General features: G+C 38.9%; 1 protein-coding gene across 1 annotated transcript in view; it reads right to left on the reverse strand.

Moving 5' to 3' along the window:
* tspan2b (tetraspanin 2b) overlaps positions 1-12,227 on the reverse strand; it is a 41,499-nt gene extending 29,272 nt beyond the window's left edge. The window contains exon 1 of the mRNA XM_051880380.1: positions 12,033-12,227. Within this exon, the coding sequence (XP_051736340.1) occupies positions 12,033-12,101 (69 nt within the window). The 5' untranslated portion in view covers positions 12,102-12,227. The remainder of the gene's footprint in view (positions 1-12,032) is intronic.
* Positions 12,228-18,696: the final 6,469 nt, after the last annotated feature.

The raw sequence follows: 18,696 nt of genomic DNA on the forward strand, positions 1-18,696 counted from the left end.
GCATGTCTACCCAATCAGCATGAGTATATATATATATATATATATATATATATATATATATCTGACATGCATACTATTAACTATCTCATTATTTGTGGTGTGAACTCATGAAATAGTAGGTGACAAACAGTATGTGACAAAAGTAGTATGTCTGAATTCACATTACTCATAAAACAGTAGGCAAAAAGAACCTGGATGACCTACTAAGTGTACATATGATGGACACTTTACTATCCCATGAGGCAACGGGAGAGGAGTTGTGAATGGCATTGAAGCGACACAACTGATGCTGATATGTCACGTGATAATGACAACATGGCGAGCTGTTCAAAATTACCATGTTTTTAGACACTGTGTTTTCAGCAAACAGTTTTGTTTTGGACGTTTGGCAAGTTCAGTCACAAAATATACATCATAAAAGCTGTTGTTTTTTTTATTTGTTTGTTTGTTTGTTTTGTATCTTTAGGTTTGGTGTTAAAAATGACGGTGTGAATGCTAAGTGAACCAGGACTAAATGTATCATTTTCTTTTTTGGTTCGAACCGAGCTACAAGTGTGAACACACCCTAAATCACCCTGAAAACTTTACATCAACTAAAATGAAATTTAAAGGTCTGTTCAGGTAGAAAATAACTGCACATTTTCCAATTTGGGAAATAAGGTTCTTGCAAAGTTATTATGGCAAATTAGGCTATAATGACATGAGGGTTATACTATTGAGGCGTGTCAGTGGAAAGGGAGAGTGCGCTATTGTCTCACTGATGAGGGGTGTGGTCAGAGAACATCAGGGGACGCTCTCCACACACAAACATACATACACACACACACACACACACACACACACTATGCTGTACCCCACCACCTGCTGTTGCTTCTTTGTGTAATTGTGGCCTTACATTACCACAAGCTGAAGTCTGATTCAGCAAAACCTCTCAATGCCCAGTTTTTCACTCATTTTCCTTCCCCTTGTATCTGCCAGCCTGAGGCATAGACACAGACACACACCCACATGCACAGGGGTGTTTCGGCAACTATGGGCATTTCTGACCCTGTGGATTTTAAACTCCCTTAAACCACAAACTTGCAAGTATATTAATTTGTCCACTAACAAAGCTCAGCAGTGGACATACATTAATCACAGAAGATTTATGTCATTCTGTGACATTTTTGTCATGTCATTTCCACCATTTGTCATCAACATTCTCTGGTAGAAATTCTAAAATTAAAAAAAACTCTGTGTCACTGTGTATCAAGCACTAAGGAAGATCCGGAGCTGAAATTCAGGGCTGCGTTCAGCGCCGACAAAATGTTGCAAAACGTTTTTTAAATGGAAACGGTGGTGCGTTGAACACCCTGTTCTGATGACTCAAGAGTTGCAACTATGGCAGCTAAGAAGGCCATTCATTGTGTTCTTTTTGAAGAATTGATATGCTATATTTTTATTATTAACTCTTATGACAAACAGGTCTTCTAATATAGCTTCAATTGTTGCATATACCGAGCTGCAGCGGACACATTTGTAAACGACTTTACTTGGACCCATTGTGCGAGCTGTCTCTTTAATACTGCGTGGTTTATATACATGTTGCTGCTGACTGGGCTGACATTTTTGACACACCCACCAAACAAGAGAAAACGTATCTTAAACCTCGTTGCACACCGTTGCACACCGTTTCCAGGAAACATGTCGTTCAACCCGGAAACTGTAGCAAAACGTTGCACACCAATTTGAGCTTGAATGTGCCCCAGATATGGTAATGGCTGTTTCATTTCTGACACGCGCTGTAAGGGTAGACCAATCACAACAGACTGGGCCATCTGACCAATCAGAGCAGAGCAGACCAATCCCAACAGACTGGGCCGTTTGACCAATCCTAACATACTGGACCATCTGACCAATCAGAACAGAGTAGACCAATCACAACAGACTGGGCCATCTGACCAATCATAGCAGAGTAGACCAATCACAGCAAACTGGACTGTCTGACCAACTTAAGTCATTTCTTTTGAAAATTTCCATATTTGAATATATCTGTAATGATGAATTTGTAATTTAGTACATTCAAAACATAATATATTAATTATATAACTTTTTAATGCAGTATTAAATAATACAGTTCAAATTATAATCAACATGTGTTTTAGTCAACACATCAAAATAAGTGTACTTCTTTAAAGTACGAAAAAAGAGTATCAAAACATGATTTAAAATGTACTGTAAAGTAAAACTTTTAACATGACCACTAATTTTTAAAAAGTGTACTTAAGTGTGTTACATAATCATGAAAGTGTACTCTCTTTAATACATTCAAGTGGGCTTTTATTCCATTAATATTATATTATCGGTTTCAAAAACATTTTTGAAAGTCTGGTTCTCTGACAAAGGTAAAACAATATAAAAAGTATACATGAAGGGCATTTGAAAAGAAGCAAAAATACAAGATAATATACAAGAAGAAGGAACGTTAAAAAGCTACCAAGACCTTCAATAAAGAAAAATAAAAGTACATAAAAGTGCCCACTTAAAGAAACAATCATATATACACACACACGCAACACCCAGAGACAGCAACACACTAAGTGCACATTACACACACAGCCACAACTATCCCTACAGGCATGAAATCTTTAAAACGCCTAATGGTGTTCACCACAAAGCCACTCCTGTCCTGTTAGTATCAATTACAGCAGCATTATCATAACTTATGTACCACTTCCTCTCCTAATGTGCTGTTCTTGTTCGGATCAAGTCTGTATGTCAATAGAACAACTGGTGATTAAGAAATAACCATACCTGAGTCCAGTCAAGTCAAGTTTTCATTCATAAAGCACATATAAAAACCATATGCTGTACAACTATAGCAACACTATAGTAGACTATAGTAAATTGTTTTGTGTATGTGTACTTCCAGTAGTGTCCTTTTTTATCACAACATTTTAACATTATTGTGCAAATAAGGCATCCAACTGTTACCAAAAATAGCATGGAAGCAGTAGAGCCAAAAATAATACATTCCGTTTCCTTTTTACCTGAGGCTCAATAACCACATTATTGCTGTCACAGTAAGGGGCATCATAGTTTGTATTCCTCTGTCTCACTTTACTTGTCTTTAGAGACACTTTGCAGCTCTGACCTCAATCATTTATGTCTTCCTGTTCGCTGTGCCCCTGACAGTACAGTTCAATCTGAAAGCATTATTAATAATTAATCAGGCTCTCTGATTCAACACACATCAGGGGAATATGATTCACTCTCAACAGACCATCTACAACAGCCAAATTCTGTTTGTATTTATGGGTACTGCCAACACTGAAACCAACCAACCAACCAACAAATAAAATTGTCTTGTTTGCAGTAAAACATACTTAAGATAAATGTATTTTCTTTAGAAGCTAAAATGATTAAACAGAGAATATATGTTCGTTTTATGTTTATTTTTCTTTCCCAATGGGGTAAGAAAACTTGAACTTATACTTAATTAAAGGTATATTTTTGTACATACACACACACACACACACACACACACACACACACACACACACACACACAGTGTAGGCATACTGTAGCACATATTTTCCAGTGGAATCATTTGCTAATGTTTCATTTGTACAAACACCATATTTCTGAATTTGTGTTGATTTGAAAGTTGAGCCCAAGGGAAATTTCTACAGCTCACATATATTACAAATGCCTTTTTAGAACTCATGAATATGCAAAATATGCATATTTTGATTTTCTTTTTTTCTGTTATAGAAATATTTCAGGTTCAAAACAAGCTAAGTTACATAATTTATAATTTAAAAACACTGTGTATTTAAGCATTCATAAGCTGATTGACAATTATATACTATTTTCTGTTGGAAACTGACAGCATGTCACAGATATTGTCAATATATCTTCATTTTTATTGACTCCGGATCTTTCCTAATCGAAGATGATAATCACTGGATCTTCACTGGATAATTTATGAGGCTTATGAGGAGAGAACAAGCTATTGTAAACAAACAGCCAATGGATGCTAAATGCTGTCAGTCAGACAACATGAATGATAATATCTGCAAGATTAATGTGGCTCTAAACAGGCCAGAGATCATTATCCTCTACAATTTCCTCCCTTTGTCCTATTCTGTCTAGTCCAAACTGTGCCCATTTTCCATGGCTGAGCTGCCAGGTTGTGAGCAAGAGGTTTTAGCTGGGAAAAAAAGAGACTGTTCTGAGGCTATTTAGGTTTTTGTGTCAAACTGAACAAAGCTCCCTTGCAGAGATTTTTCTCAAATTCATCCTTTAATTTATTGGCAAGAACATTCCAGCTACATTTTGAAGAGAAGCAGAGATTGTTAATCCAGGATTGATAATCCAAGATCTTCTCAGAACAGAACTATGGGGATTAAAGCTGGCCATGAACATTTTCAGCACTTCAGTTTGATAAAATTGCAATGTTGCTCAAATAACTGTTGTTCTAAACAACAGTTAACACAAATCTCTAAAAAGAAGAAGTTATTGAACAAGATTGTGCATTTGCATAATTTTACTAACAAAACTCTTGTGTTCACTGGTTAACTAGGTCATGATCATACCAACTGTCTCTCTTTAGCGCTCTCTCTCACACACACACACACACACACACACACACACACACACACACACACACACACACACGCAACAATCTCGAACCCTTTTATATCCTATTTCCCTGTCGGCCTCTTAATCAGGCTTGGTATTCTCAAACTTCTATTCTTTAATTTTGTTTAACCACATTTCACTGTATTAAACTACACTTTTAAAAGTAAAGGTTCCCAAGAGATTTTTCACAGTGTTGCCATAGAAGAGCCATTTTTGGTTTCCCAAAGAACCTTTCATTGAACAGTTCTTACAGGGCACTTATACATGCCCTTTTACAAAGTCTTGATTTTGTTTTTGGGCTCTATACTTGAATAGGTTTCCATACTTGAATGTTCAAAAAACACATTATTTTCCCCATATTTGACATTGTTGCAGCACCTCTCTTTTCAGTCTGTCAGTAACACTCCGTTTAGTTTCCATTTCTATGACACCTCTCCTTCTGAAAAGCACAGTGTGCTCTGATTGGTTGACTGGACCAGTGTGTTGTGATTGGTCAACCGCTTTGAGTGTGTTTGGGGAAAAGTCCCACAAACCGCGTTTCAACACACTACTAACTAATACAACCAGGCCCCACCCCTTTATTTTGGACTAAGAAAGCCTGTGGCTTGCAGTGCCACCAAAATCTCACAGCAGCAGCAAAGACTGGTAGTTTTTTTTCACAAATTTGTTTCACAAGGCCTCTTTCGAAACACCCTCAACACTGATGTACATAGTGCATTCATGAGCTGATGAGTTGAAAGCACATGAACACCACCAAAAAGTCGTAAATACGAGTGGGAAGCTCAGGATTTTTTTTATGCCTCGATCTTTACGAGTTGGGAGCGTGTCAGTGTGAAATGTGGCGGAATACCACAATATTTAGCAGTGACATTGTCAGGCTTTTTTATCAAGCTAATTCCCTGCACAAAATATAATAGCATTGTAATATAACAACATAATATGTAATGATAAAGTTTACAGTGGCTTCATAAATTAATTAAAAACATTAAAAAGCAAAACAAACCTGTGTTCTTCATTTAAGTAGTGTTTAAAAACATTGCTGTATTAATGTGTAGTTAAGAGACGGTACACCGCCGTCTTGCTCTGATGAAAGTGAACGCACCTGACGTCGTAAACACGACTTCCCAACTCATAAATATGAACTTTCCAGGAGCACTTGAACACACCGACATTGCAGTGGAAAAAGTTACACTGAGTACTACAAGAGCTTCCTTTGAATAAAATATGGTTGTTTGGAATAACTGTTTGGATAAGCTCAGATAAATGAATGTTCGGAATGAAATACTTGAGTACTGCTAACTGCACTGAAAAAAATTGAAACAATTCTCAATTTTCACTCAGAAACTGCTAGTACATTTCACAAATAATTACAAAGAAATGGCAATTAACACATGAAATTTTGAATTAGAAATATTAAAATATCTACAGCAACAAAACAAGTTAAGTTAAATAATTTGTGATTTAAAAACCCTGTTTATTTAGGCATTCATAAGTACTGGATATACAAATATAGATATATTGACAATATCTGTAACATGCTGTCAGTTTCCCACAGATAATCATATAGACTTGCCAATCAGTTTATGAACGCTTAAATACACAGTCATTTTAAATTATAAATTATACTGTAAATTACAAATTATACTGTAAATTTCACAGTGTATTTTAATATTTCTACTTCAATGTCCATGGTTAATTCAGTGTTACTTGCAGTTTCTTTGTATTTATTGTTAAATTTAAACAAATAATTAAGTAAATTTCATAATTAATTACAAAGAAACTGCAAGTAACACATTAAGTAGAAATATTAAAATACACTATAAAAAATTCAGTGAAATTTACAGTAAAAATGGCAGCTGTGGTTGCCAGAACTTTACGGTAGCAACATTTTAGGTTTTACAGATTGAACTTAAATTTACAGTAAAAAATGTTATATTTCAATAACTGATTAATATACCAACCTGCTAAAGTACTAAAATCTGTTTTGTGTTTTCTTGTAAAATGTACCCTAATAATCTTTGTTTGATTTACAACTTATATATATATATATATATATATATATATATATATATATATTTTTTTTTTTTTTTTTAGAGTATGTATGCTGCTTATTATTTTTACATGAAACTATATGCAGTGTGTATTGTGCAGTAACAAACTTTTTCAAACTGTACTATTCTACAATGTTGTCATATGATGTCATCATCTTTAGTTTAATGAGTTGCATACAGTTATTTGTATTTATAATATGCAGTTTTGTGTATAAATGTTTTTTGACAGGCCCATAAATGAATATTCTCCATCAATAATTATTAATTTAATGTTTTTCAAATATATTTTTGCCGACTTAATATACAATGTCTTCTTAACTAAGCCCAAGCAAGATTATTAGCTCAACTTATTACAATATTTTTGCTATTCCAACATTTTATTATTTGCCATTTTTACAGTGGACTTAACATTTTAGCAAATGTAGCAGATCATCTATCTATTCTATGATTACATTTGTAATTAGAATGAACACAAGAGTTTGTGAGAATGAAAATAAACCAAATAAACAAAACCTCCCTTTGAAGACATTTAGCTTTCTATAAAAACATGGCATGTTTAGTATGTCCTCATTTAGACAGCTAAGTATACACGTGTGTGTCAAACTGAAGGTCCAAAGTGCCGGAGCAGCAGCTAAAGGAGCTAAAAATGTCACTTGTTTGAAAACTCATTGGCAAAACCTGATGCTAAAATGGCTGAAAATGTGGGGTGGGGGGCATGGTAATGTCATACAAAATACTAATAAAGTTTTACGAGAGTTTTGTTATTGTGGAAAAAGAGAATGTTTCTAAAGTTCAGACTTGTTTAATGGGAATCTAGGCGTTTCTGTGCAATTCTTAGAAGTGCATAAACCACATTTATGTCAATTAATGTTAACAGGTCAAAACATTTACACAAAACAGTATGATGAACTCAAAAACAGAGCTCTCAAACCTTTTGACCAATGAATTTTAATGACTTTGCCAGTTCTTCATGATTACTAGAGGGATTTTTTTCCTTTTTAATATTTTTTAGAGAGTTGAGCTTAAACAAATTTACAAATAGAAACTGATTATAGAAATACTGTTGCAGTGACATTTTAAGATTTTATTACTTTTAGTTATTTTTTCCAGTCTGTAAATTAATATTTTAAAATTCCTTGATAAGTCCAGGTGTTTACCATGCATGCAAGAAATTAACCAGGGCTTAAAGAAAAAAATACCACCAAAATATAAATGCTGTTGTATTCCTCTTTTTTTTTATTTTTTTTTTATTGCATCATCCCAGACTTTCTCATATTTTATTCAGTGTAATTATTCTAATCACTCACATTGAGAATTTACTTTAATGTATGGTTACATTCACGTATAAATTAAAGAACGGTCATATATTCATTCCAGAAAACTCTAGAAAAGTTTGACCATGAACTATCATGTGCCTCTGAGAAGAATCAGGAGAGTCTGCTTCTGCTGTATGAAACGTTTATGGTAAATCAGATAAAAGTGTCAACTCAATGAAAAATAGTCAGGCCTTCATTAAACTGTTGCTCCCATGCTGTAGTTAATGCCCATACAAGTAGAACTAGCATGAATGAATCAGTGTTTTCACAATTTTTTTAAACGAAGAACGCATTCTCATGCACTTACTCGGTTCACTAAAGTCTATTTAAAGTGCTTGACTGAACTGCCATCAAAGACTGGCTATTTACATGAAATAGCATTTCAGGTGGAGTCTGTGAAGGAAAATGCCAAACGAACGAATACAATGTTCACTTAACAAGTCACTTTGTCTGAACGAGGTATTTGGTGATCAAACTGGGACTTGTCAGTGTTAACTTTAAATTCTAGTTTAATAATTTTATAATAATTAAATTATAGTTTTACAATTGAATGAATAAATAAATAAATAAATATTCCATTGTTCATGAATGAACTAAATGAATAAGGCATCGTTCTTGAATTAACTGAATGATCCTGCTCATGAACTAATTAATCGAATCTCGTTCGTAAACTAGGATCTATAGACCCACTGGGCATTAAAGTCAGTATGAAAAGGAAGTCTTTTCTTCTCTATTGTGACATATATGCAAGAGAAATGGCCTCTCGAACAAGAACAAATGTAGGGCGGGAATTGATTGGATGGTTGTGGTTTGCTATTGGTTGATCTCATGTGAGCGACAGGTTGTCCCGCCCTCAAGCCGTCATCGGAGAAGAGAAGAGACATCGCTGCAAGAGGCAGGGGAAGTTACTTTGATTGATGATTACAAGGACACATGAATTACAAATAATAATAATAATTAAAGCTGCAAGCAGCATTTACCGGGGTTTAAGCATTTAAGGCCTTTAAGCACATGTGCGTAAAAAGGAATTGTTTTATTTAGCCAGCATGTAACCACTTAAATCATAAAGGAACAGCTATGATATATGCTAAAACAAACGCAGAGAAAGAAAAGGCTTAAACAATAATACTTGATACATACTAAGCATGCTTACACACACACACACACACACACACACACACACACACACACACACACATAAACACAGACACACACATCTTTTCTTGTAGATTCAGTATTTGAAATACACAATGGGTAAAGATGCTTTCTGCAAATCTCAGTAAAACATCATTTTCAGGTTTCATTTTACTCAATATGGCACAACTGTTAAAACTAATACACGAAAGGAACTGAAGTGATGAATTTTGACAAAAAATTGATAGTAAATGTTAAAATAATGATTTTATTAAGTTTAAATATGAATTATAGAACATTATTAGTGAGTAGTATGACAAAATTACTATTTTAGACAGCAGGTGGCAGCAGAGGACATCTTACTGGCTCACTTTCATTTTAAAAGTGTCTGTTTTGTTTTAAGTTTATTTTCCATGTTTACTCCATTAATTAAACGTGCCTACACACACATTCTGTTGCAGAAATGGATATTTGAAATCAATAATGAGGTAAGAAAATGCAGATTCCATGTTTCCCCTTTAAAAATCATCATTTTCAGGTCTCAATGTAATTGTAATGTTATATTATTGCAAAAACATACAACAAATGAACAAATGAAGTGGTAAACCTTGACAAAATGTAATTTATAATGTTATTATAAGGATTTATATAGTTTAAAAGGGATTTTAAATGACAAAACCTTGAAACCTTGAACTATATTAGTGGCCTTCTGCTGTCATCTCGTGGCACAAAAGGACAGTTTCAGGCAATTTACTAAGGAAAAATATTGTTTTTTAAAGTTTTTTTGACAGTTATAGAGCCACCTATTGCCCGGTCTGCACCACTTTTTTTGGGTGTCCTCAGAGTGTGCCCATACATATGTGTGTTAATTTAGGTGAAAATATCTCATTTTGTTTTGAAGTTATAGATAGTTATATATATGAGAGCATAAAAAATAACCCAAGAACATCTTTGATTGGATTTTTTTGCCACTTCCTTTCAGAATTTTGACATTTGGGCTTTCGTGTTTAGTTAATCAACTTAGATTCTGTGTTTCCCACGCTGGTTTCGTCTCGATCGGACTAACAGTTTCGAAGATATTCGCAAAAGCTTTCTAAGCGCTAAATCACAACGTTGCACAAACTATAAGCCGAAACCTGGCAAGTCTGGTATCGTTGGACTCGGCAAGGTTTCAGGAGTCTAAGCACATGGCTCCCATGAAAATAAGTTGACCACACCCAAAGTTATACACATTTTCATCCAAAACCATTAAAAACATGTTTTTTAAAGGTTTTTAACAGTTATAGTGCCACCTATGGTCCGATCTCAATAAAAATTGGCATGCTTCTTTAGAGCCATATGCTGCATGTGCTTACCTAATTTCGTGAAGTTCTGAGTTTTCATTTAGGCTTTATAGGATTTTGGGTATATTTAGCCATGGCCACTTTCTAAATGACCCTGTTCAACTTTCTTTTGATAATTATTGATCTAGAGAGTCCAGAGAATTGTCCTGCACTGGTTTCATTCTGATCAGGCCAAAAACCTAGGACTAGTTCGCAAAAGTAGGTTTTTCACATATTCACGAATAATTAATGAACGATTTGATTGACAGCATTGGTTCTTGAGGCAAAATTGTTCAGAATGTGGAGATCTATCCAACGATATGCATATTTTGTGGGTCTGTTAAACACTACGTGATTACTGAGGCGTAAATCTCATTAGCGCCAACTAGTGGCCAATTTCTTTCAAAATTCTTACAGACCTCTAGGCCCATGAGTCGAACATGGCCACCGAGTTTCGTTCCAATCGGTCTCCGACGCGATTTTTTTTTATTGTGACCAAAGATTAAGCCACTACATATGTGTACCAAGTTTGATGCAAATATCTCATTTTGTTCTTGAGTTATAGTCATTTTAGTAAAAGTAGCTCCGCCCATTTCGAACATTTTGGCGCCCCTTAGCGACTGTGAATCGAAATTTCAACTTTTTTTTGATAACTTTTGATATTCAGACTCCAGAGAACATTTCTGCACTGGTTTGGTTCTGATCGGGTGAAAAACCTAGGACTAGTTTGCAAAAGTAGGTTTTTGACAAAATTCAAAATGGCGGAAAATTTTTCCTGGTGAAAATGAAATCGGAGATAATCGTTTTGTCCGTCTTTAGCCAAGGATTCCAATGATATAAGACACTCGACTCTAGAACAAACGGTTTAGGAGTTATTAGCGATTTTGCGTTTTTGATCGCTGTAGCGCCACCTATTGGCCGATTTGGACGAGTCCGGGTATCTGAGTAGCGAGCAAGACTACTATCATCTGACAAAGTTTCAAGTCTCTCGGCCTTACGGTTTGGGCTGCCCGATCAGTTTTAAGGCATAAGAAAAATAATAAAAATCCTTACAATTACAATAGGGTTTCAGGTGCTTGAACCCCTAATAATGTGCACGGATAAATCATGAATGAATGAAACTGAGTGAATGATTCAATGATTCACTCATAGTAAACAAAGCTCACTGCTCGCCACCTACTGGCATAACAATGTAGTAACCTGCAGACGGGCTTACTGAACTTATCAGTGAACGAATTTGAACAAGTCTATACATTGAACAGATTCGAAGTCAGTTGGGTGAATCAAAACACCCAGTACTACAGTGCGCCAGTGTCCGACTGCTGCCCTCCAAACAAACACACGCTGAAGGAAAAAGGGGCGGATTTTCCTAGGTGGAAAATCTGATTTGAGTCGTACGAGCAGTGACTCTCACCCTTCCCCCGAATCAAGTTTTAAATTCCTGCACAAAGTGTGTAAACACTCTAACACAGAGAACGAATATTTGACTTGAAAGTGTACACAAAAGTGGCTCCAGATAGCAAAATATAGCCTACTAAAATACCACACATGATGGCATGTATATACAACACTACTGCATTACTTACCCAGAATATAAAGTTGAACGCGAAGAGGAGATATTTCACACATTTCATTCCGCCTTCAACTTTCCCCATGGTAAAGGTGCAATGTGAGCGGCTCCTCTTTCAAAAACAGTGAAATGCGAAGATGCTGTTGCACTGCACGAGCCCTGTCAACATCTGTACGAGTAGCAGCGGGTGATTTCTTCAGTCAGTGTCTCTGTCCCGCCCCTCTGAATAATGTGTGGGGTGACTCAAGGGGGGTTTGGGACGGGCAATGGTCCATCCAGGCACTGCACAGTGGCTTCATTCATAGACTGCGATCCCAGACAAAACAGAGAAAACCTTTAAAGGCTTTTTGTTTAATGGAGAACTACTGAGCACAAGCAAATAAACATTTAGTTTTCACTTTTAAAATAATCTCAAAATTAATACTAATTTGAAAAAATGGAGTCTATGGAAAAACAAAATTGTGAAATCTGAATTTTTTTTTTCTTTTCTTTCTATTGCTGTTCAGGTTTTTGTCAACCTGAAAGTAGTAGGCCTATTACATTACAGAATATATTGACCATATATATATATATATATTTTTTTTTTTTTTCTTTTTTTTTTTTTTTTTCTTAAGTTAAAGAGTAATATTATATTTTAGGACATTATATTTTAGGCAACTGCTTTGAGACCATATAAGCCACAGTTTTAAGTTGATGTCCTGTTAAGAGCACAATCAGGACTTTTCAGAGATCTTAAATGTTTGGAGGTGTAACTCCTTCTCCTTGGTCTTTAAAAATGACTACTGAATGACTAAATACAGCACTTTTATGGGAATTTGATAATATTTTGTAATTATCTTTTAAATCTGACAAATTTTCATATTGTCATAAATTAACACCTCAAGACAACTTTAGTGGGGTTTCAAATCAGAATATGACTTTCTGTTATGAGACATGCACCAGTTTAATTTTCACTGTAGAGGACACCAGGATTTACAGCATGCTTATCAGACATTTTAGCGAGACATAATAAGTGGATAGGGAAGTAATTATCAATAGTTCTATGCAATATGATATATTATGAAAATGTTGCCAAGTTATTACTCTCACTATTATAGCTTCTTCTACTTCTGTTTTCATTACATGTTGAACAAAGAACACATTTATATAATTAGAGACAAAGATACATTGTACATAATGAGAAAACCCATTTTTGTCCATGTTTACACACAACTGGCCCCATTTTAATGATCCTCTTTTGCTAGTTTAATGACAGAAAAATGGCCCAAGAGGGTTGTAGCCTACCTAGTCTCTTAATGAGCAATGGGAGTGTTTTGGGCGTAACATGCAATAAACCAGTCAGAGTCTCATCTCCCATTCCCTTTAAAAGCCAGCTGCACTCACACCATGGCGGATTCACTATTTACATGGCGGAATTTGCAAGCGGAAAGACTGAACGCTTCTCCAGAGAGGAATCCTTTTATTTTTAATATTTAAAAATGTTTGTGTGCTGCTGCACGTCCCTGTGTGTGTAACAAGCAGAGTGTCCTTTTGTAACAAATGCTGTAGTTACACAGTTACAATTGCTTCAGCCCATGAGTCTGCTCCAGAACCTGTTTCAGCCCAGGAGTTCACTCCAAAGCCCACTCCAGCCCAGGAGTCTGCTCCTGATCCTTCTTCAGCCCAGGAGTCCACTCCAAAGCTCGCTTCAGCCCAGGAGTCCAAACAATAACAAGGTACAGGAACACAGGCACATACAGTGCTGACACATACATGACTTTGCAAAGAGAGACTTAAAGGATTAGTTCACTTCTGAATGAAAATGTCCTGATAATTTACTCACCCCCATGTCATCCAAGATGTTCAATGCCGTTCTTCCTTCAGTCAAAAAGAAATTAAGGTTTTTGATGAAAACATTCCAGGATTGTTCTCCTTATAGTGGACTTCAATGGTCTCCAAATGGTTGAAGGTCAAAATTACAGTTTCAGTGCGGCTTCAAAGGGCTTTAAACGATACCAGATGAGGAATAAGGGTCTTATCTAGGGAAACAATCGGTCATTTTCTTAAAAAAAATACAACTGTATATGCTTTATAAACACAAATGATCGCCTTGCAAGTGCTTCCACCATTCCGCTTTCCATATTCTTCAAAAAGCTTACGCTTATGTCCTACGCCTTCCCTATTCTGCTTACGGAAAAAACGGAACTGGCGCCGCGTTCGTTCCGTAAGTTGAATAGGGAAGGCGTAGGACATACGTACAGCATAAGCTTTTTGAAGAATACGGAAAGAGGAAGCACTTGCAAGGCGATCATTTGTGTTTGTAAAGCATACACATTTGTATTTTTTTTAGAAAATGACCGATCGTTTCGCTAGATAAGACCCTTATTCCTCGTCTGGTATCGTCTAAAGCCCTTTGAAGCTGCACTAAAACTGTAATTTTGACCCTCAACCGTTTGGAGACCATTGAAGTCCATTATAAGGAGAATAATCCTGGAATGTTTTCATCAAAAACCTTAATTTCTTTTTGACTGAAGAAAGAAAGACATGAACATCTTGGATGACATGGGGGTGAGTAAATGATCAGGAAAATTTTATTTGAAAGTGGACTAATCCTTTAATGAGGCTTATATAGGCAGGGACTAACAATATAATGAGAAACAGCTGAGAACAATCAGGGATAACGAGTCTGGGCAAAGGATTCTGGGAAATGTAGTTCAAGATAAGATGGTAATGGACTAGGGTGGAGTGCCCTCTGGTGGATATCCAGGTAGTCTTGTGAAGCCAGACCTTCAGACTGGCGGCAGAAGGTCTGGACTCTATCGCAGCTTTCATTGGCCAAGGACCGCCCAAGAGGATATAACGCAACCTATCACAGTTCGTTTTGTTCCGCATCATGTTTAGGGGTGTGAAAATGTCGATGTCCCTACAATAACAGACTGGTGTGCATCTAATAAATTATTCATTCAAGAACATTGTGCAAGTTTACTGCAACAATGGAGCCGTGAACTTCACATACTCTTGAAAATCCAGCGTTTAGTCGATCCTGGTAAGCGCTCACTGTCACAGTTGTAAACACGAAGGCATTCTTCTTCCATGAGGGGGTTTTGCGTCACGGCATTTGTTTCCACGCAGACCGTTAAAGAAACAACACACACGTCTCCCGGATGTCTTGTAATTCAACCAACCAGATGACGACTTCAAAAATTCTGAAGTGTTTCCATAAGTGTGCCATATGTATCAGACCTTCACCCAACAGTCCGTGGGCGTGACTGAGGCTGAGACTAATATCTAGGGCACTCCAACTGGTGATTGTAAGAGTAATGATGTAAAAAAAGAAAAAAAAAGAAAAAAAAAAGAAAAAGAAATTTACAAAAAAAAAAAAAAAAAAAATGTTTGGGGTCTCAGGAGGATATAATATATTTATTTCATTAAGATTACATATTGTAATGATGGGCCAACGGCGTGAGGATCCATTTGCAGTTTCTTTATTGTAACAACACAGCACAAAGCAGACAAGGGCAAGACAGTAGCGTAAACAGGGACAGGCTTAGGTCGAGTTCAGGGCAGGCGGCAGGCAAACACAATCCAGGAAACAAGCAAGATTCAGGGCAGGCGACAGAGGTTCACAGGAGATAAACAGTCCAAACAATAACAGGGTAACAGTCCACAAGAAAACGCTCAGTAGTGATCACCGGGGCAAATCAAGACTTCGCAGTGTATGGATGCGTGTGTGCGTCTTAAATAGTGTGAGTGTGATGCAGTGCAGGTGTGCGCAATCAGTCCCAGGAATGAGGGCCTATGGGTAATGTAGTCCAGAGGGAAGTAGCTCAAAACTCAGGTGATGGCTCCCTCCGGCGGCGGGGAGGAGGAGCCGCGGGAGCCGTATTCATGACAGAGCCCCCCCCCCTCCAGACACGAGGAAGCGGGCGCCGAGGTCTACCACGTGGGCGAGGGGCCGGTCTCTCCGGATGCATCCGATGAAACTCTTCTAAGAGAGACGGGTCCAGGATATCATCCCTGTTGACCCAAGATCGCTCCTCCGGGCCGTACCCCTCCCAATCCACCAGATATTGTATCCTCCCACCCCGGCGCCTGGAATCGAGCAATTCTCGAACCTGATAGGCCTCCTCGCCTTCGATGATCAAGGGTGGGGGGTTGCGGGTCTCGGCTCCCACTGGCTCCTTTCTCGGGCCCCTGGAGGGTTTCAGTAACGATACATGGAAGGTGGGAGAAATACGATAATTAGCAGGCAAATCGAGTCGAAATGATACAGGAGTGATTTGTTTAAGAATTTGAAAAGGCCCTACAAACCTGGGACTGAGCTTGCGGCATGGAAGTCGGAGGCGAAGATCCTTGGTGGACAGCCAGACCCACTGTCCCACGGAGTAGTGAGGATTGGGACGTCGATGCCGGTTTGCCTGGTTCTCCTGTCGCCTCACAGCCCGCTGGAGATGGTGGTGGGCCAGATCCCAGGTTTCCTCGCTTCGATGCATCCACTTTGTGACTGAGGGTAAGTCGGATGGTTGCCCTGACCAGGGAAAGAGAGGTGGTTGGAAGCCCAACATGCATTGGAAGGGCGTGATTCCGGTAGCAGGTTTCCGTAAGGAATTTTGAGCATACTCAGCCCACATTAAGTATCGGCTCCAATCGGCCTGGTTCTGATGGCAGTAGGTGCGGAGGAACCGTGTCAGCTCTTGATTCATGCGTTCAGTCTGACCGTTGGATTCGGGGTGGTACCCAGAGGTGAGGCTGATGTTAACATTGAGCTCTTTAAAGAAGGCGGCCCAGACACGAGAGGTGAACTGAGGACCCCTGTCCGACACTATGTCATCCGGCAGGCCGTAGAAGCGGAAGACCGAGTTACATAGGAGCTCGGCGGTCTCTAGTGCTGTGGGTAGTTTGGGTAGTGGCAGTAAGCGGCATGCTTTGGAGAAGCGATCAATGACCGTGAGAATAGTGGTGTGACCCTGGGATTCGGGGAGGTCGGTGACAAAGTCGATTGCGATGTGGGACCAAGGACGTTGGGGAATGGGAAGAGGTTGGAGCAGACCGGCAGGGACTTGATGTGAGGTTTTGGTGGTTTGACAGGCGATACAGTTGCTGATGAATTTGGTGACATCTGCGAGCATGGTCTCCCACCAGAACTGGTTTTGAAGGAGCTGAAGCGTAAATGTGATACCCGGATGGCCAGAACTCGGAAAGTCATGGACTTGGTGGAGTAGTTTGTCCCGGAGCTGGATGGGGACGAATGTTCGGTTCGGAGGGCATGCTACGGGGGGTGCGGTTTGTTCGTTGAGCTGCGAAATCTCAGTCATGACATCCCACTGTACTGGAGCGAGTAACAAAGTTTCGGGCAGAATGTTCTCAATACCCTCACTACGTCCCATCTCCTCCGTCTGCCTTGATAATGCATCCGCCTTGACATTCTTTGACCCGGGTCTGTAAGTAACAGTGAAGTGGAAACGCGTAAAGAACATTGCCCATCTTGCCTGTCGTGGATTTAAGCGTTTGGCTGAGCGCAGGTACTCCAAGTTCTTGTGGTCAGTGAGAATAATGAACGGATGTCTCGCCCCCTCCAACCAATGGCGCCACTCCTCCAGCGCCGCCTTCATTGCGAGTAATTCTCGGTTGCCCACATCGTAGTTACGTTCTGCCGCTGACAGTTTGCGAGAATAGAAGGCGCAGGGGAACATTTTGGCTGGATTACCTTGCTTTTGAGAGAGGATTGCGCCAATGCCAGTACTGGAAGCGTCCACCTCCACAATGAAGGGAAGCTCGGGGTCTGGATGACGGAGGATGGGCGCTGACGTAAATCGTTCCTTCAATTCCTGAAACGCTCTTACTGCTTCGGGTGACCAGACGAGTCGTGAAGATTGGCGCTTAGTCATGGATTTTAAGGGAGCGGCAACTCCACTGAAGTTTCTGATGAACCGCCTGTAGAAATTGGCAAACCCCAGGAATCGCTGTAGCTCCTTCAAGGTGCGTGGTTGCGGCCATTCCAACACCGCCTTTACTTTGCTGTCATCCATTGCCACTCCATCTCGGCTGATGACGTAGCCCAAGAAGGATGTTGAGGTGCGGTGGAATTCGCACTTTTCAGCCTTGGCGTAGAGTTTGTGTTGGATTAGACGTTGCAGCACAGCTCGAACGTGTTGAACGTGTTCGTCGTAGGAGTTGGAATAAATGAGAATATCATCTATATATACGATGACCCAGCGGTTGAGCATATCTCGGAAGACATCATTGATGAAGGATTGAAAGACTGAAGGACTGTTGGACAGGCCGATGGGCATGACAAGGGTCTCGTAGTGGCCAGTGGCAGTGGAGAAGGCGGTCTTCCATTCATCGCCCTCCCTGATGCGAATTAGATTGTATGCACAGCGTAGATCCAGCTTGGTGAAGTATTTGGCTTGACGTAGTTGTTCGAGGGCTGCAGGGACCAATGGTAGCGGATATCGGAACTTTACAGTGATGTCATTCAGGCCGCGATAGTCAATGCAGGGCCGTAGGCTGCCGTCTTTCTTCTTGACAAAGAAGAACCCGGATGAAGCTGGTGATGTTGATGGCCGAATGAATCCCTTAGCCAGTTCCCCCTTGATGTATGATCTCATGGCCGCATCCTCTGGCTGTGACAAAGGGAATATCCTGCCCTTAGGTGGAGTGGTACCGGGTAACAGTTCAATAGCACAGTCACTGGAGCG

The sequence above is a fragment of the Ctenopharyngodon idella genome, chromosome 22 (assembly GCF_019924925.1).
Source record: "Ctenopharyngodon idella isolate HZGC_01 chromosome 22, HZGC01, whole genome shotgun sequence".
In the NCBI taxonomy this organism is placed as follows: domain Eukaryota; kingdom Metazoa; phylum Chordata; class Actinopteri; order Cypriniformes; family Xenocyprididae; genus Ctenopharyngodon; species Ctenopharyngodon idella.